The sequence below is a fragment of the Podarcis raffonei genome, chromosome 14 (assembly GCF_027172205.1).
Source record: "Podarcis raffonei isolate rPodRaf1 chromosome 14, rPodRaf1.pri, whole genome shotgun sequence".
NCBI classification, from domain to species: domain Eukaryota; kingdom Metazoa; phylum Chordata; class Lepidosauria; order Squamata; family Lacertidae; genus Podarcis; species Podarcis raffonei.
The window spans coordinates 6436900-6464567 of record NC_070615.1 but is presented as its reverse complement, the minus strand read 5'-3'; the positions used below and the strand labels follow the sequence as shown (position 1 = coordinate 6464567).

General features: G+C 46.4%; 1 protein-coding gene across 2 annotated transcripts in view; it reads right to left on the bottom strand.

Moving 5' to 3' along the window:
• The window catches only part of RFX7 (regulatory factor X7), a 43221-nt gene that overhangs the window by 14968 nt on the left and 585 nt on the right, over positions 1-27668 (bottom strand). Inside the window, exons 1-3 of one of the 2 annotated variants that reach the window (XM_053365383.1) lie at positions 10506-10669; positions 6843-6876; positions 1062-1144 (exon numbers count right to left, since the gene is read on the bottom strand). Coding sequence is in view for 1 of the 2 variants with exons in the window: in XM_053365382.1 (XP_053221357.1) it covers positions 1062-1144; positions 6843-6876 (117 nt within the window). In the remaining variant the exon portion in view is untranslated. Of the gene's footprint in view, positions 1-1061; positions 1145-6842; positions 6877-10505; positions 10670-27668 lie in introns of those variants that run through there. The other variant, XM_053365382.1, reaches the window with a different exon arrangement.

Genomic DNA, 27668 nt, shown 5'->3' with positions numbered 1-27668 from the left:
AGCTGGTCAGCAAAGGCAGTACCCCCACCCCACTTTTCTATCATCCCTATTACCCTAACCCCACCCCAATGATGAGGTCTGGTCCTGGGCAGTGGGACACAGCCACAGCCGGACTGCCACAAGGTACAGACTTCTTTGCCTTTCCAACTTCCTCAGCAGCCTTTCAACAAAACATCTGTTTGTCACACCAAACAACAGGAAATTACCGTATTTTTCGTCCCATAGGACGCACCTAGTTTTTTGGGGGGGAAATAAAGGGGGGGAAATTTCCTTTATTTCCCCCCCAAAAAGCAGGTCGGAGAAACCGAACCAGGTCGAGGAACAGCGGGATGGCGGCGCTGCGCCTCCCTGCTGTCCCCCGAGCTTGTGGGGCTGGCCAATGTCTGCCCAGCGCGAGGGGCGCTCTGATTCAGGGCGCCCCGCCAGCCGGGCGGCAGGCTGCTATACGCAGCGTGGGGAGCCCTGCGGGGAACTCCTGCAGGGCTCCCCACGCTGCGGATGTATGTCCGGCGCGCGGGGCGCTCTGCGTCAGGGCGCCCCGCCCGCCAGGTGGCAGGCTGCTATCCGCAGCATGGGGAGCCCTGCGGGGAACTCCTGCAGGGCTCCCCACGCTGCGGGTGTGTTCCCAAAGCGCCGGGCGCTCTGCTTTCAGTGCGCCCGATGCTCCGGGAAGCAGGCTGCTATCCGCAGCCTAGACATCCCTGCGGGACCTCCCGCAGGGCTGCCTAGGCTGCGGATGGGTTCCCGAAGCGCCAGGCGCTCTGCTTTCAGTGCGCCCGGCGCTCCGGGAAGCAGGCTACTATCCGCAGCCTAGACAGCCCTGCGGGAACTCCCGCAGGGCTGCCTAGGCTGCGGGTGTCTTCCTGAAGCCTGGAGAGTGAGAGGGGTCGGTGCGCACCAACCCCTCTCGCTCTCCAAGCTTCAGCAAAAGCCTGCATTCGCCCCATAGGACGCACCCAGATTTCCCCTTCATTTTTGGAGGGGAAAAAGTGCGTCCTATAGGGCGAAAAATACGGTAGGCAGCAAATGTGAATTATATGACTATTCTGACACGTACATACCTTTTCTCTCCATTGCTAGGACCAGAAGGCAGCTGAAGGTAGAGGTAGAGTTTCTGTAGATCTGTAAACTTCTCAACTTCTTGCTAAATACAGAATTTTTAACAGAGTTCACAGTCAGTAGCGAAGAGTGTATATTTTTGCACAAAATGTAATTACAGCTAAACTGCTATGGTTTCAATTTCAGCAATCAATACAGAACTCTTCTCTAAATTTCTTGTGTCCTCAATCTTTTAGGCCCCATCTGCACTATACATTTAAATCGGTATCATACCACTTTAAACACTTTAAGAGATGGTGTTCACATTTAGCTCTGCCTACATCCCCTTTAATTCCCGTACTGGACCACCCATCATTCTGCCTTACAGATAAATATGTACAATATAAAGAATGGAAGGCAGCAGGAATTTATAGAATTAAGTATATTATTCCTAATAGTCATCCTTCCATGTCTACCCTAAAGGAAAAGATTGGAAATATACCACAGTTAATTCAAATTATGCTAAATCTCTACCTTGTAAGGGGGATTGTTTACTTTCTCTACTTTTGAATCCTTAGTTGCTCAAATATCTCTGAATTTTAAAGGTTTGGTATCCAATATTTACAAGTTGCTAATAAGCTAGGCAATGGGCTCCTCCCAGCAACTTAGGATACCCTGGGATGGTGACCTTAAATTTCAGATTGATGAACATGAGTAGGTTCAAATTTGAGTAAATGCTCCATTGAAAACTACTATCTTCTAAGATTCAAGAATCCACTCTAAAAACAATACTTAGGTGGTATTGGACTCCGGCGTGGCTTTCAGAAATCAATACAAACATCTCTTCACTATGCTGGTGAGGCAGTAATACTATTGGAACATATATTCATATGTGGTGGGAATGTGAAGTTTTACATAGTGTTTGGATAAAGGTTTTTAGCATTATCCCTCAAATCATAGATCAATCACTAACACCAGATCCAGTCTTGGCCTTGCTTTTGATAAAAAGCAATACAAATCCCACAGTATCTCATAAGAAACTGGTATTTCTATTACTAGTGGTGGCATGAATGTCAATAGACTGTCAATGGAAATCTTGCTCACTTCCCTTGGTTGATTATTGGTTGGGTAGAGTTTGGGATATACTACTACTACTACTACTACTACTACTACTACTACTACTATGTTACGGAAATTACGGGGGAGGGCACATCTTTAAAGTTGTAAAATGTTACAAATATTATGCCTGAATGTATCCTTTCAAGTTTACAGCTCAGGGAAGTTACCTAGCTTTAAAAATAATATAAAATCAACTCCTTTGCCAGTTTCTTCCATTCCAACGCTATTTTGCCCTTGAAAAAGGGACTCCAGGAAGTAACCAGAAGTGACAATTGCTGAGCTGATTGTTGGCCAAGGAAAACCTACCGTATTTTTCACACCATAGGGTGCACCGGACCATAGGGCGCACCCAGTTTTTAGGGGGGCAAATCAAGAAAAAAAATCTTTTTTCCCCCAGCCCCAAAGAGCAGCGTACAGGCTGCACACAACCTCTCCCTGCCGGAGGGGTTGCGCGCGGCTATGGCACAAGCCAAGGCAGCGAGCAGGATGGCTCCCGCTCGCTGTTTTGGCTTCCCCTTTAGCCCCGTGCAGCCTCTCCTTGCCGGGAGACGCTGCGCAGGGCTTCTCCTGGCTTTCCTGGGAGGTGGTGGATTCCCTCACCTCTCCCAAAAGCCCGCAGAAGCCGCACAACCCCTTTAAAGAGATCACGGCTTCTCCTGGCTTTTCTGGGAAGTGGGGGAATTCCCCCACCTCCCGCAAAACCGGCAGAAGCCGCACGCACTTTAAAAGGGCTGCACGGCTTCTCCTGGCTTTCCTGGGAGGTGGGGGGGATTCCCTCACCTCTCGCAAAAGCCCGCAGAAGCCGCACAACCCCTTTAAAGAGATCGTGGCTTCTCCTGGCTTTTCTGGGAGGTGCAAGAAGGGACTTATGCGGCCAGTCAGTCCCTTCTCCCTCCTGTGGAAAAGCCCGCAAGAGAGCACGGAGCTTGTGTGCGGCTCTTGGGGGCTTTTCCCGCCTGCCTCCCCTCTGCATTCGCTCCATAGGACGCACAGACATTTTCCCTTGCTTTTTAGGAGGGAAAAAGTGCATCTTATTGAGGCATCTGATTAAGGCCTGTATTTTAAAATGAGCTTTAAGATATATTTGCAAATGTTTGTATGTTTCATGCCAGGTAGAAACCAGCTGGCTAAGTACTCTGGCAGTTGTTTATCTTCCTGCTCTTCTGAACAAGGGCCCCCCTGATTTATAGCAGTAGCAGGAGACAAGTTTCTCAAAGTTGTAAAAGGGAATTACAGGCTGGGAGCAAAGGTTATACTGACCCTACATATTACAGAATACAATCAAGCTGCAAAAACACTAATTAAGAGTTGGTAAATAGTAAGATTTATTGTTTAACAGAAAATAATACCATGTGCCTCCCATCAGACTCTAGCCATATTTTCCTAAAGTTAAAGGGCAAAGAGCTAATGGGAAAAGCAGCTGGCTGGGAAAGGGGGGTGTAAACTGAAGAGGCTGCTTTTGAAGCTGTTTTTACTGAGTTCCTTTTTTACTTTGCAAAGGCCTTTTCTTCTAAAAAGCTATCTATGTTATGTATGAGATTTGTTGGCTTAATGTAATTATGCAAAGGATTTAGAAAGTAAGAAATGTTAGATTCTAATGTTAGATTCTTATTTCATTGATGGTGTGTGAGAATGTGAACCCAAGATCTCTGTTTAGATAGAATTTAATACCATGAGCCATCTGTTTTAGCCATTTGTTTTGGAATGCAGGGGCAACAGGGGTAAAAGGTGATCTGGTAATTAAGGTGCCTTGTCGAGGCAAATGTAAGATATATGGCTACTTGTCTGCCATTTATGGATAGAAGGAAATATAGCTCTTTGTCTCCCATAAAAGGTAATAGGAAATGGGTGTATCTTTTATGATTGGTTCTAGCAAGCAGCCAATAGGAATTTCAACCAGGCTGATTGGACAGAGGCAGCCAAAGGAGGAGCAAGGGGGCTGGGCTGAGGAAATATAAGTGCTGGCCATCAGGGCTGGAGGGGGCAGAGCTTTGGTAACCATATACCACTGTGCCTATCATTTATTTGTCTGACAAATAAATTATTATTTTAATTTCTCTATTGCTGCGTTGAATATTTCATTCCAGCTAAGCGTTAACCACAAGCAAGGTGCTACACTATGGTGCGAGAAATACGGTAATCCCATCACCTGTCTTGCATAGGGGTCCGGACATGCAAAGGAAGTTCTATTGTACTTTGGGTGATGGGACTTCAGAGGTGTTTGCCTATGCTAATCTTATACCTGGGTCTTGCCCTGACATGTTTGGCCTATGCTAATCTTGGACCAAGGACTTGTCTGGACATGTTTGCCAAGGTTGAACTAGTGTAACCCCTGTCTACCCCTCCCTTTGGTGACACGTCAGTGATGTAAAGATGATGTATCAATGATGCTGTGCGAACTGTATTCTGGGATGTGGTGGGAAGTTTTAAAAGTCAATGTTGCCCCATGCTCTGGGTTCACTTACTGCTGTTGAACCTGTGGCGCAGCAATAAAGGATCTAAGCCTACTGACTGCTGTTTTGCTCCAAATTGCTTGTCTTGAATTTCCTACGTTTACTGACCGCATGGACCCGCGGGGGACTGGTACCCCGAGGAGCTGGGCTGTTGAGTAGTCTCTCAACCCAGAATTTTCCTTAACAACTACTACTACATTATTTATATGCCGTCCATCTGACTGGGTCACCCCTGCCAATCTGGGCAGCTGCCAACAAATTAAATCACAGTCTAGCTCTCTCTAAACGCCTTACATATCAAAGAAAAGTAACTAGGAGAGAATCTAAATCAGATCATTTTTATACTATTTAGTCTATATATTTGATATATATCACAGAGACTGAACAATGGTCCCATTAGGTTTGTGGAGAGTATATATTTTAGAAGATTAGGATAAAGTGTTTTCTAGGTGCCTTGGATTGTGATTGTAAAAGATGCATCACACAAATTAATGTAGGGTATTATTTTCCATTTTCTTCCTTTCTCTCTTATCCAGTCTAGTCTTCCAATTTTTTTAATTTTACTTTTGTATCAGTATGTTTGATGTTGTTTGTATTTTGCATTTATTCTGAAAATTAATAGTTTCTTTTTTTCTAAAAAAAAATCATGGCTTCCCCCAAAGACTTCTGGGAAGTGCAGTTTGCTAAGGGTGCACTTAGAGTTGTTAAGAGTTACAATGGGTTTAACAGTCAATCCATCTTCCCAGGAGTATTCTTGAAACTGTGATGGGAACTGGGGTCTCCTAAAAACTCTCAGCACCCTTAAAAAAAAAAAAAGGGTAAAGGACCCCTGACAGTTAAGTCCAGTCACAGACGACTCTGGGGTTGCGGCGCTCATCTCGCTTTACAGGACTAGGGAGCCGATGTTTGTCTGCAGACAGTTTTTCCAGGTCGTGTGGCCAGCATGACTAAGCCACTTCTGGCGAACCAGAGCAGCACACGGAAACGCTGTTTACTTTCCCACCAGAGCAGTACCTACTTATCTACTTGCACTTTTACGTGCTTTCAAACTGCTAGGTTGGCAGGAGCTGTTCAAAAGCACATCAAAGTGCAAGAGGGAGTTCTACCAAACACACACACACAGCTTGTTTTGCCCCAGATAAACCTTTGAGTTACCAGATGACAAAAAAATCACTTTATTTGTGGTCAATATCAATGTATATATACAAATCAGAGAAGGCTCTCTACTCTCTTTCCACTGCTAGAAACCAGGAGAGAGAGAGAGAGAGAGAGAGAGAGAGAGAGAGAGAGAGAGGGCACAATTCTGCCACTAAAGACTAAGGCCCAAGCGCCTCCTGCCCATTCTGTGGTGGAGAAAAAATTGGCTGGTTGGGTCCTGCAAAGAGTTTTGGAACCTCTTAAAGGTAAAAGGTAAAGGGACCCCTGACTTCCTGCCAGAGCAGTACCTATTTATCTATTTGCACTTTTTGGCGTGCTTTCGAACTGCTAGGTTGGCAGGAGCAGGGACCGAACAACAAGGGCTCACCCCGTCGCAGGGATTCGAACCATGACCTTCTGATCAGCAAGCCCAAGAGGCTCAGTGGTTTAGACCACAGCGCCACCCACGTCCCTCTCAGCACCCTTAACTAATTACAATTCCCAGGATTCTAGGCCCAGAAAGCAAAATGGCCTTACAGTGGTACCTCAGGTTAAGTACTTAATTCGTTCCAGAGGTCCATACTTAACCTGAAACTGTTCTTAACCTGAAGCACCACTTTAGCTAATGGGGCCTCCTGCTGCTGCCGCGCCGCCGGAGCCCAATTTCTATTCTCATCCTGAAGCAAAGTTCTTAACCTGAAGCCCTATTTCTGGGTTAGCGGAGTCTATAACCTGAAGCGTATGTAACCTGAAGCATATGTAACCTGAGGTACCACTGTATTGAGTTGTGAGTTTCAGTTTCTCTTTCACCTCTTTTTCTCCTGGCTTCTTATAAAACAAGTAGGGGGTGTTGTTGTTAAATAAAAGATCTAGTTTTAGCTTACTGCTGGGTCTGTTTCCCATGTGATGAGACAAAAGCCTACTCTGCAAGAGGAGGGTACTTTTGCTCCCTGTCAGCTACAGAAAGCTTTCCATTTCAAGCTTCCCAGCCTGGGGTATTTTAAAGAAGCTGGCAGCGTATGACAGAGTTGGAAGGCTCACCCCCTGCACAAACTAGGGGAATATGAAAGCAACTTTGGTTTCAAGGCTACTTACCAAAATGCAGTCCACCTTAGATTGTACAGTTTTGCTGGAGAGTGAGGGAAAAAGAAAACACAAAGTTAATATTCACCGTCATTATTTCTGCAGGTTTATTTAAAGATTTATAGCAGCACAACCTTTGTCAATAAGCAAGAACCCAAATGCTGTGTTTTACCTCATTTAGCGGCCAACCAATCTGCATGGCATCTCAAGACTTAACAGAAAAACCGCTCCTGATATAGACGCAACCAAACACCACTCTTTCCCTGGCAAATGTTAAGAGCTAATGCCAGGAGGTACTGAACACCTGTTAACCCAGCACCAGAGAAGTCCCACTATTCAGAAATAGGATCCACGTGTTTTCCCATCTGGAGGTGGCAGCAGCAACCGCTGCAGGAACCTGGCGCTTGCTGGCCGGCTTGCATTACAAACCACACACAGTTACACAATATAGCTTTCAGAGCCAAGCTCTGCTGCTCAAAAGGCAGACTATAATATCAAGTCTTCCTCGGTCATTGCCTGTCCTCTTCGGCACCCAGCAGACCCTTCCTCCTGCTTCCAAGTTTCTCTACCACAGGCTTGCTTTCTGCCCCCACTCCCCATTTTTCCAAAATTGCCTGTCTGTGAGCAGCCCACTTGCACCTTGGAAAGTCTTGCCACAATGCCTACTTATTACTATTAATATTCCTAAATTTATTCCCTGCCCTTCACCAGCGGGTCCCAGGGCAGGTTACAACAATGGAAAATTCAGAATTAAAAATGGTTAAAACATGTTACGTGCACAAGAATAGGGCGGGCCCTGAAAACACACAGCTTAAATGACACAGGTGTAACATCCGTATAGTGAGGAAGCCAGGAGCACCTCTGTGAGGACCTCCACAACTTAGGGGCTGCCAAAGAGAATGCTCTCCCTTGGGCATCCCCCCAAACTTCTGAGAGAGGCGGTACGACCAACCAGGCCCCTCTTAACACCTGAGACGGTCTCAGGAGCTGGTCTTGTAGATATTTGGGGCCTATGTCATTTGGGGCTTGAACGGTAACATGAGCTCCTTGAATTGGACCCAGAAACACACTGGAAGTCGAGGCATCCTGCTTTGCCACTTCTTTCCCACCTGATAACGTGCCTCTCAAAAGCCCAACTTTCCTGTCAAATCTCTGGCCTCTTTAATCCTAAAAGCTTCGTATTCAGACAGGAAAGCAGGGAGGGTGGGGTGGGCTGGCTCTCCTTCTGTACAGGTTTATTACACAATATTGTCCCTTCTCCTCTGCCTGTGTGCACCTTCCTCAGCCTCCACGATGTTTTGGATCCCAACCCTCCACCATCAATCCTGCCCATTGGCTTTGCTGGCTAATTGGTAAGAGCTGTGGCCCCTAACATCTGGAGGGCACCACGTTGGGGAAGTGGCTGCTTTAGGCCTTTAATACAACGTCTAGGTGGTCATCAGTCAGTCAGTCTCAGCCGACTTCCTCATGAAACTAGGCTTCTACTTCCAATCCCGAGTTTAGTTTCCAGGGATCCAAAACACACCACACACCAGGGGTGGGGGGAGATCCTTTCCCCACCTCAATCACAAGAAGTGTTTCGTTGGATCAAATGCTTTGTTGGATCAAGTTGAAGCCTCCTGCACCCTATTTCCCAGAGAGACCGGTAGAGGGTTCTTACCTTACAACCATGATTCATCCACCAACCCTGCTGTGAATTCACCATCCTAATCCCGTAATTCCATAAATTATTTATATGGATAATTTATATTACACATACAATTAAACAAAACTCTTTATATATAGTCTGCCCCAAGCTGGCTGCTGGTTAATTTCACTGTGTGGACTCAGGGGGTTCTAGCACTAGGCAGGGGGGAGAGGGGGAAAACTCCCCCCCCCAAAAAATGTCATGAAACTCTATCAAGTCACCCCTGTCCAGTTTGCTTTTTAAATGGAAATGTGCCAAGGGTGCCACAGACAGAAGCAACCTCCATGCCCAGGCTGCTGTGTAGGAAGGAACTGTCTTGGACAACACTGCTTGCTGAAGGTCTGCCTGCTTCTTCAGAGCAAAGTTGCATGGAAGCTGCATGGCTGCTCCTGCTTGGGAGAAAACAGCAAGCACCCAAACACAGAGAGACGGGGGGGGGCGTGTTCCCCCAGTGGGTTAAACCAGCTGTCTGCTGCCTCAAAGCTGCCCATCCATCTGTCCATTTGGTGCCTAACCTATTTCTCTCATGGGCAGCAGAGCAGCTGGTGAGAAGGAAGCGGAGCCCCTACTCTGCCCAGGGACTCGGCCATGACCTTTACTGATGAGCAAGCATCAGATCACCACATGGACAGATGCATCAGCTGGGGGGTGGGGGAGAGAAGGCAGCAAGATCCAGCATGGGGATAGGGGTGGCACACGGCTGGCATGTGGGTCATTCTCCAAGGGGCAAGAGAACGCCTCCACACCACACACTCAGCAACACACAGGGGGCAGCAGCTGAGCAATCAAGCAAGGAACATGCAATCCACACACGGCTTGAGGCGACCACAGCCTTCCCCAACCACATGTACTGAACCACCACTGACATCTGGGGGCTGCTAGGCTGTGGGGGGCTGGGCTACTGTGATCCAGGCACCAACTTGCCATGCACCTCTTATCAATTCCACTTGCAATATCAGATTCAGGGATGTGACAATTACATGCTGTCTTGAACTGTGCCGGGGGGGGGGGGTGCAAAGCAAACTGCAGCAGAAACTTTTCTAACGCCTGCTATTCACTGATAAACCTTCAATGGAGCTCCACAGAACTTTGATTATCCCCTTCAAGAAGCGTGAACTGCAGAAAGGGAGAGAAGTGGCCATGACTGTGATGCCACAAAGGGTTTAATCTTCCGTGGCATCTCTAGGTAGGTAGGTAGGTAGGTAGGTAGGTATGTCAGGGGATGTTCCTCATCTGAAACCCTAGAGAGCCACTACTGCCTGTCAGTGTGAATACAAAGCTAAATGGATAAATGGCCTGACTCAGGGCTCACCTACACTTCTCTTTGTCCCGTGATTTCTAGTCATGGGTCCTAGAGGTTTTAGTATTGTCCCACCGCTTTCCCTGGGAAAACCCGCTGTTTACTGCTGAATCATCAAGCCTCAATCGGGTGCCCTGGCTGGGCCTTGTTTTGGTCCTAGTGATGGCCCTGCTGGACACGAAGCACTATTGGGACTCAGAAGTGGCCTGGTGGCAGGTACCAGCTGAGGGAGCCTCACAGGGTGGACAGAGAAAGCTTTGTGAGGGTAGCTTCAGGAGCAGAAGCACCTGAGTGGAGGGATGCTGGAAGATGGGGGTTGGCATGGGGGTTGCTTAGAGGGCATTGAGCAGGGTCGGTGCTGGTCTCAGGAGGCTGAGAAGTTGGCAGGCAAAAAGGCATTTCGGAGGTGTCAGGAGCAGGAGATTTGGGGAGGCTTTTGGTTTGGTTACGCATGAAACCCAGAAGTGGGGGGAGACTCAACCAAGCCCCACAGCACCTCCAGCTTGTGAGGAGACCCACCCTGGAGCCCAAGGAGGACGTCCCCTTTGAGCTCCAGGGAGGGTCTCCTTGCAAGCTGGAGGCGCAGTGGGGTGCACCCCACTTAAACATATATCACTTATGTGCACAAGGGGCCGGAACGTAACCCCACATAAGTGGGGAGTCTCCTGTACTGTAATTTAATTCATACCAGTAAATGGAGGGAGAGAGCTGGAGAGTCCTCGTGGCTCAAGAGGAAACCCTCCCTGCAGCCCGAAGAGGACTTCAGTGAGAGCGGAGAGGAGACCGGAGGCGCAGCAGGGCTTTGCTTTCTGCACGTCCTCCAGCCTCCTGCTGGTCCCACAGCTTCAGTTCCAGTTGTGGATATTTTTGGTACAGTACCGTATTTTTCCCTCTATTACACGCAGATTTTTTCTCCTAAAAAGTAAGGGGAAATGTCTGTGCGTGTTATTGGGCGAATGTGTGGTCCCTGGAGCTGACAAGCGCGAGTGAAGGCAAAAATCAGGCAAATATCAAATCGTCCGGAGAAGGGAGGAAAGTAGGAAGCTGCTGCTTTCCTGCATTCTGCCTCAGGGTCTTACTGCCCACCTGCTTCTGTTTCCTTACTGTGTTTGCTCAAACGGAACAAAGAGCAGAGAAAACCCCTCCCCTCCAGGCAAGCAGAGCGTCCTTCCTTCTAATTCCTCTCCGTGCGTGCGTCTGGGACTCGAAGGCAACATGCAGGTTGGGGGGGGGGGGAGAGAGAGAGAGAGAGAGAGCTGGCTGGCTTGTGGGGGGGGGGGACTTTTGCCTTCCTTTCCTCCCTCCAGTAAAACCCCTCTCCTGCATTCTTAGCCAGCTGCTTCTCTGCACACCCCTCTCCTTGTCGCTTCTATGTTTTTCCTTCCCTCCCTACTTAAAACGTGGTTCCAATCACGGATCCACATGGATCCTCAGGATCTTTGCATTGAGTCACCCCAAATTCACCATCAGATCACATAGCAATGATCTGATGCAAAAACAGGGCTGCAATGGTGCAAAAACATGGTTACAAAGCACGGATCCACATGGATCCTCAGGATCTTTGCATTGGGTCACCCCAAATTCACCATCAGATCACATAGCATGTCCATGGCTATAGCCTGCACCAAAAAAATCACGCACCCACTGTTGCCTGGGGCTGCAATGGTACAAAAACGTGGTTACAAAGCATGGATCCACATGGATCCTCAGGATCTTTGCATTGGGCTACCCCAAACTCACCGTCAAATCACATGTCTGTGGCCGCAGCATGAAGCACAAAAATGATACATCCACTGTTTCATTCAGAATTTTTTTTTCTTGTTTTCCTCCTCTAAAAACTATGTGCGTGTTATGGTCAGGTGCGTGTTATTGAGCGAAAAATACGGTATTTTTGATCTGGATTGGAGAGAGAGTGGGAGAGAGGGCTTTGAAAGTGTGTTTACATGTTTTCCACTTATGCACCGGAACATAACCCCCATGTAAGTGGGGAGTCGCCTGTAATGAAGGCAACCAGAGGACTCCTCAAAGGAGGAAGCCACTGCAAAAAAGGCCCCAAATCAAACAACAACCACCATCATCCATTTCTGGAGGGGAAGAGGTCAAAGCAGCCAAACACAACTGTAATTTGCTTTGGTGGGGTGCAAAAGGAAAGGGAGCTGACCTTCACCCTCAACTATAGAAGTAGAACAAGTCACCAACCAACCAACCAACAAGCAGGGGCTACTGAAAATAAGGTGTCAATTAATCACTTCTCTCTTTCACACACACGCGCGCGCGCACACACACACAATAAGGCTCTCAATGGCTGCAAGCCATTATGGCCATGTTCTGCCTCCGTAGTCAAAGGCAGTAAATGCCTCTGAATACTTTCAATAATGGAGAAAAGTGGGTCGGAGAGGCTTCATGTGCCCATGTCCTACCTATTGGCTTCCCTTTGGGGGCATCTGGTTGGCCACCATGAGAAAAGGATGCTAAGACTAGATCGGGGTAGTCAACCTAAGGCCCGTGGGCCGGATGTGGCCCAATTGCCTTCTCAGTCCAGCCCATGGAAGGTCTGGGAATAAGCATGTTTTTACATGAGTAGAATGTGCGCTTTTATTTAAAATGAATCTCTGGGTTATTTGTGGGGCCTGCCTGCTGTTTTTACATGAATAGAATGTGTTTTTTATTTATTTAAAATGCATCCCTGGGTTATTTGTGGGGCATAGGAATTCGTTCATTCCCCCCCAAAAAAATATAGTCCGGCCCATCACATGGTCTGAGGGACGGTGGACCGGCCCACGGCTGAGAAAGGTTGCTGACCCCTGGACTAGATGAACCCCCTTTGGGTTGATCCAGCACCCAGGCTCTTCTTACGTTCTTTTAAAAAAACAACACACACAAACACCCACTGTACGCCATATAATATATTAAGTCAACAAAGGCTGCCTCTACTCAGTATCAACAGCTTAATGTTTCCCTGCACAACAGGAGCCAAGTAGAATGCATTGACAACACGGCACATTCCTGGCAGCGTGGATTACAATACTCTGCAAACAAGGAGCTCAGCAGGTTGCAGCAGCATCAGTGAGGAAGGAGAAGAAAAGGCAGTGGAGGGAGGGGCAGAGCAGAAGAAGGCATGAGGGGCTATTTAGGTGAGCTTCCCCAGCAGCAGCACAGCCCTCTCCTTGCTGCTAGGGAGAGAGGACCTTCCTTCTTCTGGCCCAGCAATAATTGCTTGAGGAAGCACAACAAGGTGCAACTTTTCTATTCCTACAACCATCTACGTAAAATAAAACAATGAATGAGAAACTCTGAGTCAAAGACACTGTCTTGCCCAAAATCAACAATCAAGTTCATAGATCTTTTTAGATTCGAACTTCCATCTCCAAGCTTTGACTTTTAGTGAACTGAAAGTTGTTTTGCAAAAGCTTAACTGTCCACAGCAACCAGAAAATGCATCCATGTAACTGGAATTTGAGGGTTTTGGTTTAAAAAACAAAACAAAACAGGAACCCATCAAGCAGATAATATCTTGCTTGCGATTAACAAAGGTCATTACTTAAACAAAGACTCCTGAAGAAGCTACAATTGTTTCCCCAGCACCACCAGCAAGTGATAAAAGCGTCAACGTCATGTTCTCTTCAACTTACGTGAAGGGAGAAAAAATGTCACTTGCAAGTAACAAGAGGCTGGTCATCCTCAAGACTCAGGCTGCTACTGTGAAACCCCTGAGCTCGGCCTGCCATGAAGGAGTTCAAACTGGGACAAGTCCACCACCTCTTATAAGTGAGCCAAAGCAAAATCCAACCTAGTCATCCTCTGTCTGTTGACTTTCTCTGATCTCAATTCGACATCATGGCTCCTCCACTTGGGCTTTATTTGGTCTTGCTTTGTTGCTTGCAAAAGATGTAAGCATCTCTCACTGGTCCAATGTGACTAGTACAAAGTTTGGTGTCATAAAGAGCAGGGAGCACCAGTTCCTCCATCCCTACTCCCACCTCTGCTCCTCTGCCTGTATCTTGATTCTCAACCCCACCACCACCACCACCTTCTGCTTCATGCTACTGTTTGGAGATACACATGGAAGTCCTGTTCAGACATCAATGCTAAATCACAGCCTAGCACGACAGGAGCAAGCCTAGGTGAGCATCAGGCTCCTCTTTGCCACAGCCACAAGGGCAGGTTTGGAAGCTTTTGCTTCCAGTTCAGATGGACTGAGGCTTGTCATTTTGTCCAACATGATAAAACTGGTTTCAAGTGTCTCATTTAAAAAACATTTTAAAAAAACAACAACCCAACAACAACAGGTGCTTAAAAGCCTAAATGACTTAGGCCCCAAATATCTGAAAGACCTTCTCCATCCCTACAGATCCTCTTTGGTGTGAAGATCAGAGGGGCTGTGGGGCTCTTTTGGTAGTTTCATCACCTTCAGAAGTGCAATGAATGGTAGCCAGGAAGAGACATTCTATGTGGCAGCCCTTAGACTGTGGCTCTTGCTCCACACAGAGGAGCATCTGAGCATCTTCATTGCATAGCTTTTGGCATATGCTGAAGACAGACCTCTGCGCCATGGCCTTTGACAGGTAAGCGTTTTGTGGTTATTTGTGGGACACACCTCTTTGGATGAATCTACACTGTTCTGTTGGAACAGCTTTGGTTTTATTTGTCTTTATAGCTGTATACTGCTATAAAAATATATATAAACTGCTTTTATACTGCTGTTACTCACCCTAGGTCCTTGTGGTGAAGGGCAGGTAACAAATCAAGTAAATAAATAATAATATTACCCAAAATGTGTCCATTCTAACAAAGCAGCAAACTGCAAACAAGCAAAACCAGAAGTGAAAGCTTCTCTAGACTTATCACAGCCACGCTGAAGGAGGGGGAAAGGAGTGAACCACAGGCTTATTTATGCTCGTCCACATCACACCAGGCCCTGGGTTTCTTGTGGTGTGCAAACAGGGCCACAGAAGCAGCAAACTGGCATGTAGGAAGAGTTGAAAAAAGGGTTTCAACTCATACAAATCTTGTTTTTTGAAGTCTGTGAAGCTGAGCATCAGTTCGAAAGTTTGCCTTCAGTCTTAGTCCGCCCAGTGATCTCCAGATATTATGGACTGCAACTCCCATCAGCCCCAGCCAGCAATTACCAGTACATAGGACGCTGAAGCTAAAGGAAGACTAGTCCAAAAAAAATCTGGAAAGCACCAAATTTTTGGGGGGGGGGCCTGGGGCTGGCATACAATCTGAAGTTATGATGTCTAAGACATTTGGTTCTTAGTATCATGCACAATGATAATGATGATGATACTGTACGAATGAGCCTGTCATTAAAACTTGACAAAATATCCACATTTACTGCTAGTTCATAATATTATGACCGGGGGGGGGCAGCTGCCTCCCCTAAATCAAGTAAATCAAGAAATATACTTAACTAACTGAGGTTCTGCCCCCCCCCCGCATGAAGCCTGCGCCCTAACAAAAATCCTGGCTACGCCCATGGATCTGTGGTGAACTGCCCTGAAAACTTTGTTATGGAGTGGCCTGCAAGTACTCTAAAGCATGCGTAGGCAAACTAAGGCCGGGGGCCAGATGCAGCCCAATTGCCTTCTCAATCCGGCCCGCTGGCGGTCTGGGAATCAGTGTGTTTTTACATGAGTAGAATGTGTCCTTTTATTTAAAATGCATGTCTGGGTTATTTGGGGGGCATAGGAATTCGTTCACTCCCCCCCATAAATATGGTCCGGCCTCCCACAAGGTCTGAGGGACAGTGGACCGGCCCCCTACTGAAAACGTTTGCTGACCCCTGCTCTAAAGGAATAAGTGCAGTACAGAATTGTTCACACTTCAAGGTTTTTCCACAAGAAATCTGAGTGTATTCTTATTCTGTGTAAAAAATTTGAATAAAGTACTATTTACATCTGAATGTAGCCTTCCTTGTTGTTCGATACAGACAGCCTTTCTAAGTATGTGCTTAGCTAATGTGTACATTTACTCACAAGTAAGTTCTGCCAAGTTCAATGGGGCTTACTCCCAAGAAAACATGCATTGCGCTGCAGAGGGCCAGCGCTACAAGATGCTGCATCCCGACATTAGGACGGTGCTTGTGGTGTCTGCTCAAATAAAAACTAAAGGATTTGTATTTCAAAAATTCATCAGGAACTTGACTTTGTCAACTTTTACTTCGAGAGCATGACAATATAATAAATAAATAAAAGACCATTTCTAAACTGCGTTATATAAAAACCTCCAATAAAAGCTTTAAAAGTATGTTATAGATATATAACAAAATCAGTACAAATGATCAGAGCAGCAGTAAAAATACAAGACTTCAAAAAAACTCTGTAATATACAACAACAACAACAACAACAACAACAACAACACCCCAGGGTCCAGCTTACAGATCAGGTAAAGGCTAGGGGGGAAATTTGCCTCTTCAAAAGGTCTCTGAAGCATGTAATTGATGGTGAAAATGCCCTTTAATGGGACACTGCCATAGAATATTCCAGGGGAAGCATTTTTTTGAATCAGATCACCTTCTCTCAGTGTCCCAGGGTTGTTGTGAGAATAAAATGGGGGGTAGGGGGTTAGAACTATATACAGGGAATGGCTATTTTACACTTGTTCAATGCACGCGTGATTGTGCAAGTGCACATCGCTGCAACCTAGAAGTGGCCAGAAAAGGGGACAGAACAGGGTTTGCTTACATGTGCTCTGCCAACAGGTGGGGGGGCCACGCAAATCAGGGGTTGCTGCGCATGCAGGTCCCGCTGACTGAAGACAATGAAAATTGTTCATTAGCAGAGCATTCGCATAATGAGATGATGATTTCCATTTATTCCTATGGGGAAATTTCTAATGCATTCCCAGCCACAGAATTTTGACCCCCAAAAGCCGAAACAAAAAACAGGAAAACTGCTCTGATTTGTCGGATCATTCTCCCTCCTTTCCTCAGCCAACCAAGAGAAGGCAAACAAGAAAGTAAAAAAAAAAAATGCTCTCTGTTCAGAATATGTGGTGTGAATAGCGAGGTTTAGACGCTAAATCCTCATGTTGGGATAAGTGAATTTTCGCTTAGCAAATGTTCAGAAAGCAAGACCTGCATGTACACAACCTTGAACTCAGAGGAAAAATTGGGTATAAATGAATTAAAATAAATTATAACTATGGCTACCTCCCCCTGCTGCAATTATGCCCGAGACTCCATGAAACATTTTAAAATGCTGTTGTTGTTTAGGTGCCTTGTCTCCCTCCACAACAAACATCTATCCTGAGCTGAAACAACCCCCCCCCCATACAAATGTGACTACCATTACTCAAGCAAGGCGGAAGGGATTAACAACAAAAGTTAAATGACAGGTAACCACACACAAAGCTTTTTTTGCAGTCCTGCCTCCTGGCTCAGTCCACTGACTTCAGTGAATGTCTGAAAGGATCGGCAGATCCAGCAACTGTTTTATTTCTTTAAAACTAGGATCTATCATTGTAGGAACCACACAGTTTCCAGTTGTGCATGATACCAGCTGGAAGTTGCTTGGAAAGTGAGGTTGGCTTCCTCTACCCTCCAAATATTTTCTGGCTAACTCACCACCTGGAGGAAGGGCACACCCAGTTCCTTATGTATCCCTAAGGCACAAATACATCATCTACGCCCAAATTTGCTATCAAAAGCAACCTGTGTGTGTGTTGATGTGTTAGAGGAGGCAATAGGAGACAATAACAGTCAGATATTCTCTCTCTCTCTCTCTCTCTCTCTGTCTTTACACACACACACACACACACACACACACACACACACACAGAGGTATCTAGTAGTTCACTGATGAACAACGGTGGGTGAAACAATCAGAAACGAGACTGTTAAGGTGCTCTGGCTGCAGGCTGAGGCAGCAGATCAAGCCAGCTTTGCATGAAAGTGTTTTTTTAAAGCAGCGTTAGAAACTCAAGATACATAAGCTAGGTGCCAAATGGCTCCTTAAACCCAGGTTACAGTCGCCAAAATGGAATGTCAAGTTGTCTTATTTTTCAAATGATGGACTGACTGTGATTATCAGTTAAACATCTGGCTAGTTCAGATGACAACCTTGAGCTAGGTTAAGAACTTTGAGAACTTAAAGAAGAAAAGTCACTTTATCCAGGGATAGCCCACATACATATTGGCCTATTCCTACCTTTTTTCCTTAATAGTGACACGGGCCATTCATAATGTTAAGAATATTCTTCACAACTGTGAGCAGGGCAGTGGGGTGGGGCGAGTGAAGACAGGCTACAACAATTAACTATAATGTTATTCACTGCTCCTGCTGAGGCTGAACAGAAAAAAGCATGTTGGTTCCTGAAATTCATCCTGATTGTGCAAATAAAATATAGCTGATAGAATTCTACAAAATGTGGTATTAGTGTGTGAAAATAGTCAAGATGCATGCACCTCCAGGTGGAGATGTCAGGCGCCATCCCGGCACCCAGACACCTTCACTTGGTCGCAAGCGGCTAATGGGTAAAGGTAAAGGGACCCCTGACCATTAGGTCCAGTTGTGGCCGAATCTGGGGTTGCGGCACTCATCTCGCTTTATTGGCCGAGGGAGCCGGTGTACAGTTTCCGGGTCATGTGGCCAGAATGACTAAGCTGCTTCTGGCGAACCAGAGCAGCGCACGGAAACGCCATTTACCTTCCTGCTGGAGCGGTACCTATTTATCTACTTGCACTTTGACGTGCTTTCGAACTGCTAGGTTGGCAGGAGCAGGAACCGAGCAACGGGAGCTCACCCCGTCGCGGGGATTCGAACCGCTGACCTTCTGATCAGCAAGTCCTAGGCTCTGTGGTTTAACCCACAGCACCAATAGTCAAGCACAAATTGCGCCTGGTGCCTGGCTAATTTCAAACACTGTCTTTAAGCAATTTGGGTGAAAGGAAAATACAAAGAATGACATGCTTCACTGGAAGTTCTCAAAAGACAGCAAAATGGACAACTGTCTTGTAAGACATTTAGTTGCCCAATGCAGGGGACTGGGGAACAACAGCACCTCAATACACACACTAATTAAAATGGGTAAAAATCAAATCCACCAGCAAATCCACCTGGCCAAGTTCTACTGAAATGAACAGGGGCTGGGCCATGCCAGCATCACTGTTTTCTTTACATTTCTAGCATTATCCTTATGGGACATCTGCTGGGGGAAAACACTAGTCTGCATCCTTAATGGGACTTGCAATCCACTACCTTGATAGCTTAAGTTCTGTTGAAGATGCTTTAATTACAAGGTCTTGGGGCAAGTAGGTTGGGCACTTGACCCACTCTGATTCGCTGAGGAACTATGACTTTTGCAGCCCTTTCTTTGGGATAGCCAAATGGTCTCAAAAACTGGATAAAAAACTGGGATTGTGTTTATCCATGGGGTCCTCTTGAATGAAAACTGCTGTTCTTGGAGACCAAAATTCTACACACAACAGATACAACATCAGAACAGCGCATCAGAAAGTGTGGAAGGCAAAGAACTTTGGGAATATGTGCAAGTTGCTTGTTGGATCAACGTCTTAGCTGGCATTTTGTTTATGTATGTCCCATGTAGCTGCTGTTGCACCCTATAACCTTTTGCCTGCCTATGTACCACTCTGATTTGGCATTAAAGCCTTTGGCAGAAACAGGGTTGGGATTTTTTATTTCTTTGTGTTGCAGTGAGGGTCATGTCAAAAGGGGCTAGTGAGGGTGCCATTCAAGCTGTACCAAAGCTGAGCCAAACTACAACAACTTCACTAACTTCTGACAGGACCCTGATCGATCGGGATTATCGTCTGGGCAGCCTAATATATGTGTGGTTGCTCTAAAGAACATTCAGAATCTCCACCTGGTTCAGGATACAGAAGCATGCAGAGAGACAAGAGCACATCTGCCCCTTTCTGAAGGAGTCACATGGTGGGTCCCAGTTGACTTCTAGCCCTGGGTAGCACCCAAAACACCTGTCTCCAGCTTACTTGAAGAGAAAGGCCTTGGCCACATTTCTGTGACTTTCTCACGGAAGAATGGTGGGAAGTGGCACCAAGAATGAGACTGTCTCCTTCAAAACGGGGGACAGGGTTTCACTCTCACACACCAACATGTAATGTGAATGTGTGAGGCACTGCTTGGCAGATGGTCGCAGGGGTTGCATTATTGGCAACTGTGTGAAAGTTGTTGCACCAGCCTTCCCTGAACCTGGCCTGGCACTCAGCAGATGTTTGGGACTACAGCTTCTGTAAGTCCCAGCCAGCATGACCGCACGTTACCGGGGCTGACAGCACTGCTATGTTGGCTGTGGCTGATAGGAGCTGTAGTGCAACACATCTGCAGGGCACCATGTTGACCGGCTGGATCTGGCCAAAGGGGGCCCCTCCAGTCCAGCATCTTGGTCTCACAGTGACCAACCAGATGCCCTAACAGGGCAAGCCCGCCAGCAATAGCACTCACAAGTGGAACACACTTTAGCAGCCTTAGTGAAACTGCAGACTGACTCTCAAAAGTCTGGAGCATCAGAGATGCCTCTTTGTCAAATGCACCCTCCACAAACACACAGTGGGCCATACAATGCTCACTCCGCCCTAATTTTTTATTTTTACCTTTTCTTTCCACTCCACTCTAAATTAACCAAAATCCCATATTCACAAGCAGTTGAGCTGAACAAAGATCTCTCTCCCTTTTGATGTTTAAGTGTCTGGACACAAAAGCGATTAGCATAAAAGCTTTAATGAATCTAAAATAAAAACAGAAACACAGAGATTAAATCCCCAAAGTGCAGCAAAGGCTGGGGCAATTTGCAACCCTGCCCTAAGTGACACTAATCAGGGTTGTCTGGGCGCTGCTGCTCAGGCCTGGTCTTTTTGTCTAGACTTGTAATCCATGAAGGAGAAAAGGGGAAATAAAGAGCTCAGAGATCAGCTTGGGCCTTTTCATCAGTACTGTAAGAGGAAAAAAACAGTTCATGGCCAGAAAAACAAAACAAAAACAGCATCGGTATGTAGCTCACTGATGCCTGTGTGGCATTTCGATTATTGTATATATAAACACACACACGCCTCAAATGGACAACAAAGCAGACATCATTTCATCATATCCATTTCAGATGGGCAGAAAAGAATAATCCTGACAGGATTAGATGATACCAAATCATTTTAATTTTACACAATACTTAATCAGCTACAAGAAAAGAGTCAATTGTTATGGCTGCAACCCATTTAAAACTTATTAATTTTATTTATTTATTTATTAATTTTGCATACATCCTTCATCCAAAGATCACAGTCCAGTTCACAACAGAAAAATACAAAATGAGAACACAAAAGACATAATAAAACAAAAACAAATATGTAACCCTCCCCCCAAACACATCTTAAAGGCCATGGAATGCTGTCAGCCTGTGGCCTGGTTATAGAGAAACGTTTTTGCCTGGTGCCTAAAGATATGTAATGAAGGTGCCAGGTGGGCCTCCCTAGGGAAAGCATTCCACAAACAGGGAGCCAGCGCAGAAAAAGCGACCTCTTGTGGAGATGGCACACAAAGAATGGCCTCAGGTGATCATCACAGGGTCCAGGTTGGTTCATATGGGGAGAGGTCCTTGAGGTACTGCAGTCCTGAGCCAATTAAGGCTGTACAGCGGTACCTCTGGTTACGAACTTAATTCGTTCCGGAGGTCCGTTCCTAAGCTGAAACCGTTCTTATCCCGAGGCGCACTTTTGCTAATGGGGCCACCAGAGGCGCGCGATTTCCATTCGCACCCTGGGGCAAAGTTCGCAACCAGAAGCAGCTACTTCCAGGTTAGCAGCGTCCGTAACCTGAAGCGTCCGTAACCAGAGGCACCACTGTATAGGTCAAAACCAGGACTTTCAATTGGGCTTGAAAACTAACTGGCAGCCAATGCTGTAGGGCCAAGATCAGTGTAATATGCCCAAACCATCACGCCCCTGACCACTTAATTCTGCACCAGCTGAAGTTTCCAAACCATCTTCAGAAGCAGCCCTGCATATAACATGTCGCAGAAATCTAATCTAGAGGTTACCAGAGCATAGGCAACATAACTTAAGCTATCCATGTCAGAGAGGGGTGCAGCTCGGCCACCAGCCAAAGCTGATGGAAGCCTGTCTGTGCCACTGAGGCCACCTGAGTTACTGCAAAGGATCTAGAAGCACTCCCAAAGTTATGTATATGTTCCTTCAGAGGGAGGGTAACCCCAAAGTGTTAGAAACTCAGATATATAAGCTAGGTACCAAATGGCTCCTTAAACTGAAGTTGCTGTCACCAAAACCTGCTTACCTGCTTAAGAAAGCTGGAGGGGCCAGTCAGATGGAGAAGTCAGTCACCAGCCTAGCATCCAGAGATCTCCACTTGGTCGCAATTGGACCCACGCCAGTCGCAAAAAGAACCTGGCAAATTTTGAACCTTGGGTGCCTTTCACACGTGTCGGACCACAACTCCCATCAACCTTGGTCAGCATGGCTGCATTATGATGCTGGGACAATGAGAGTTGTACTCCAGAACATCTGCCAGGGCGGATGGGAATTACAATCTAAAACATCTGCAGGGCACCAGGCTGACAAAGGCCATAAAATGTTAAACCTAAAATATAGTACCAACAGCAGAAGCCAGATAACAGATGATAACAATGCAGATCTAAAAAACACTCCCCCTGCCCCAAAAAAGAAGAAAAAATTATGGAAACTCTGTAAATAATTATGTCTTCAGCTCACACCAGAAAGACTGTAAGGCATTCCACAACTGGGGCACCAACACCAAAAACGTCACCACCACAACTCATTTGACAGGGCACTTGGAGAAAAGACCTCTGAATGTGATCCTAGGGCCAAGGTAGACACATGGGACAGACACAATCTGTAGTTTTTAAAAAGTTTAGCTGTGAGCTGCTTTGAGCAAGTAATCTGGCCTCTGATTCACTCCTGAGCCCAATTCAGTGTTCTGGTTTTCACGTAAAGGGACAGGGCTTGGGACCTCAGCGCCTAACAGACTGCCTTCTCTCATTTGTACCTGTTCATACCTTGAGGCAACCTTTGTCATCTTGGTTCAATCCATAGGTGTCAGACTATAACTCCCATTAGGCCAGCATCTGCAGGATGGCGTTGAGGGTGATGGGCATTGTAGTGGAAAAGCATCTGGAGGACGCCAGGTTGGGAAAACCTGCCCCAAGGTCATCTGCAGAGGCCCTTTGCCATGCGCCTAGAGAACCTGTTCTACAAGTGCCTCATAATATAACAAATATCGCCTGTCAAACTCATTTTAATTTCCAGAATAAATTCTGTTGTGGCTAAAGCAAGAAACAATATTGCTGGCCAAGGCCACAGCCAACCAAATGCACTGTGGTCCTTACAGACTTGTTATCATCTCCAAGTCTTCCATTTTAGTAACTGCTATATATCGCTGTGTGTATATATATATATATATATATATATATATATATATATATCGCTGTATATATATATAGCAGAGCAGCGATGTCACGCTGGCCACGTGACCCGGAAGTGTCTCCGGACAGCGCTGGCCCCTGGCCTGTTGAGTGAGATGGGCGCACAACCCTAGAGTCTGTCAAGACTGGCCCATATGGGCAGGGGTACCTTTACCTTTACCTTATATATCGCTGTACCCTTTAAAAGTGACAATGGGGAGAGCAGGTTTAATTAGCAATCAACTACAGGATTATTTGATCAATCGGTGGCGGAGGGGGAATTAGTGAGGTAAACTTTTAGCTGTTGGGAATGCAAATTAAAGGGGAGGCACATTTTGGCACTAGTGCGCCCACTGCAATAGAGAGATTAAAAGGTGAGCTATCCTTCTATCACCAAACAGAAGCTCTTCTTTCAATTTTGTAAGCTACTTTAATTATCTTAAAATAGCACCTATACTGAGGTATTGTTTTTAATTGCAAACCACTAAAAAGCAAATGAATTGTCATTAAAAAGCTATTTTAAGAGAGTGACAATTCTAATAATTCATTGAAGCAAACTTACGTATAACATTTTATTGATATATAACATTTTTATTTTTTATATTTTTTTGTAAGCTCACCTTTCCTCCAAGAAAACATAAAAGGCTCTACCCATCTCCATTTTCCCCCTCCTCAACCCAATTTCCCCTCTGAGGTACTTTAGGCCAAGAGACAGTGGTTGAACTAGAAGTTGGGTCCCTCCCCTAGTGCTCACCTGGAGGTGTACTGCACTTTTAGGCACAGGCAGGGATCCTTTCACACAGGCGTTCTGTTTCCGGCTGCCACACAGTGTATATAAGTGGCCCCCACCCTGTTACATCCCATTCTGCCCCACCCCCATCCTGCCTTCTTTTGGGTTCAAAAAGATCTGTCTGTCAGCGATTGGATGTGTCTAAAATGGCTGCCACCTGTACTTGTTGACAATGGAGTGTGCATCCAAGGGTGAAGTCAGTAGCACCAACCTGACCTCCCTAGGGCGCAAGCCTGGGTAGTGTATCTGGAGGTCCTGGACTGCCCAGACGACAAGACCCCCCTCTCGACCTCACTGATGTGGCTCAAGGGGAAGCAGAGTAAGATGTCTGGCACCAGCTTGGCTGCTGTTGCCCGAAGGAGGCGTACAAGACACCTCCAACCATCTTAGGGACCCCACTCCAGTTTTGTGTAGGGTTTACTCCTTAGCCTTTCCTTCACGCAAAGGTACCCCTCAGGTCGTGGAGGTTTAAGATCAAAGTTTTCCTTCTCCTAGATGGGCTACCTTCCCAGGTTGACAAGCCCCACCTGCCCCCTCTACAACGTGTGAAGAAACCGCCTTCTTGACCCACCAACAGTGAAATCCTATGTATGTTTATTTATAATTTCAAAAAGCCTTTCAAATGGAGGTCTTAATCTCAATTGGTACCTGTACTGGACTTTAATTGATTTTATGTATGTGTGGTTCTTTAAAACTATTTTAATATAAATTTTTAAACTGTTTTCATCTATGCAATTATTTTAAGTTTTAATATATGTAGCAGATATACACACAAAATACTGCGTTATAAATTGCTCCAGGATGCCTCATAGAAGTGATTTATGAATTAAATAAGTAGCAATAATAATAATAATAATATAATTTATTTAGAATTAAGTCCCACTAAATTCAATGAGGCTTACTTCCTAGTAAGTGTGTTTTGGACTGCAGTCGAAGTCAGTCACATTAAATCCGACTTACGTTTCAGGAGTTAGCATACAGATTTTCAGATGCTCTTTTCAGTAATCCCAGCCAGAAAGACAAGGTTTCATTTTAAGCTTTATTGGTTAATGGAGAACACAGACCATTTGCCACCTTCCATACACAGCAATTTTTCTTACTTATTTATGGGATTTTTAGCCCACCCTACCCCAAACCTCAGGGCATTAGATCGGTGCACTATTCAGCGTGTAATGGAACTGCAAGTCTGAGCTATGCTCTACAAAATCCCTGGCTGAGCACATGGACTCCGGCAAAGAGTGAGAGAAGCCATTCAAGCTGAAGACTGTTTACTAGCAGTCCACTACAAAGCAACAGCAATGAAAACCAGCCCAGAGCACACACCATGGCACAATCTCCTGAGAGCACTGCACAAAATGCTTCTGAGCTGCTGTTTCACAGACGCAAGGATACATGCAACAAGACACTACTCTATACAATCCCAATTCCAATTCCCAGTTCTATTCCCAAAATCATGTGTATGAATTTGAATCCCCATCCCACCTGTAGCCACACGATTGAGAAAATGGTGAAAGACTTGCCCAGTGGCTACAGAGCTTCAATGAGGGCTCACATGTTCCTCTTCCTCACTTGTGGTCCCCTGAGTGACCTTGGCCCACTCTCTCTCAGCTTACTAGCCCACCCCAAAGGGCTGTTGTTGCAGAAATAAGAGGGCAGGGCCCTCACAGGTGTGGCGCCAAGATGCGTGGAGGAAAGGTGAAACACAAATAAATCCCAGCTTCAAGACATGTTTTTTTGAAGCCTGAATGGCTGAGTTCAAGGGGACACACTTGTTGCTAAGCACACACAGGATCACAGACTCTGGGGCCAAGAGCAGCCAATGGGGAGATGGGGTTAAAAGGAAACTAATCCTTATTATCTGCAGCATGCGCCCAGAGCTAGAATCCTGAACACTTGAGACACAAGCTCATTCAAACTGGCGGGGCTTCCTTCCCAGACGCGGCATTCAGGATCACCTTTAGGGTAAGCAAAAAAGCTGCCTCCCCAAAGATGGCTTTGGGTACTCTGTGCTGGCTGGTCACACTCCCAGTAACAGAACCATTCCAGCAGCCACTGCCACTGGGCATCCTCCATTCACTCCCATCAGACTGACAAGCCAACCCCTAGCTAAAGCAGCCAAGGCTATGCAAAAACATTTGGCAGGTTGTATATGTGTCTTTTTAAAAAAGGATGTCCTAGAAGCCCCAATTTTATTGGGAATTAAAACAAACAATGCTATGGTGTTGTGCTTGAACTAAGCCTATACACCCAAGTTCATATAAAAGGGAAGAGGTTTTACTTAGTAGCCATTTTGTCTTCCAACTTGGATGTTACACCTCCCCTGAAACCACTGATGTAAACACCCTATTCAAGAGGCTGATTTCTGAACACTAGGAGAATGGGAAAATATTTTAAGTGGGTGTCTAAAAAAATAATAATACTGTAAATCAAACACTTCAGTAGCAGCAGCAATTTAAGACACAGTCAGGATGCTGATGGAGAGAACTTCTAACTCATGGCATTCTGTAAACAAAACAATGGCAGCGAGCAGGCTGGAGTCAGCAGACACCTCCTTCGCCTAGATTTTTAAAGGCTACTTAATAGTCTGTTCCCCAAAGCCTGCGTGCAATTCACCATCTCAAATGCAATCCCTTCACACAACCTGTATTGCTTCCACTGACAATTCAATCTGCCCCATATATTTTACACCATGTAGATCTCAATTTCAGATCAGCACTACACACACCCAAAATGTCATTTTTAAACCACAAGAGCAAATGCATTAAAGGTTTCAAAGGACATCGTGCACCCAGGGAAAGTGAAAGGCCTTTATACTGTGTTTTTCAAGCACTGAAAGACACTTCATTTTCAGGAATTTTATTTTTGCAAAAAAGTCGGTTCAGCTGAAAAAGGCTTCAAATGGAAGGCAAAGCTCAGGTGCCTCCCACTTCGCAAGCCAGTGTAGTGGCTAAATCCTCAATGGCAGACAGCGAGTCAGTCCCTGCCTTTAGGAGTGTACCCAAGGAACAACGTATTGCAGTCTTTTTTGAATGAACATCTTCTCCAGCTCTCTTGCTCAAAGGGGAGGTCTGATTCTGGCGGAAAACCCGGAGCAGTGCCGAGGAAACGGCGCCCTACGCTGCAAAAAAGGGGGGCTGCGGCGGCGGCAACAGCTGTAAACAAGCGAGGGGCTGCTGCTGCTGCTGCTATTGCTGCTCAGCAAGAGGCAAGTCACCCCATTCTGGTGTTTGCAGCAAGGAGGGGAGGGAGAAAGAGATGCATGTCAACATGCGGCAGAGGCGCCCCCGCCTCCTCCGACAAACGCGCCTTGGGGTGGGGGGGCGCTGGGCGGAGGAGGAGAGGGCGAGCCCAGCCAGCCGCCAGGCGAGGCGATGCCCCTTCACGGAACGACCTGCTGCTTTGCACACGATGGGGCGAGGCGGGGGGGGGAGGCATGTCTCTCGCCTCCTGCCCCGGGCAGCACAGGACGCGACTGTGGATCGGGAAGCAGCCCCGTGCAAAGCAGCGCCTGGCGAGCTTTGTGTTGGGTCGCCAGCCAGCTAGCTAGGAAGCATGCAGGCAGACGTGCACCCTGGCTTGCGCGCCCAGCCCGACCCCTTCTCCATACGAGCGTGTCTGGCTCTGTCTGCCCGGGTCTGTCTCGCTCTCCCTCC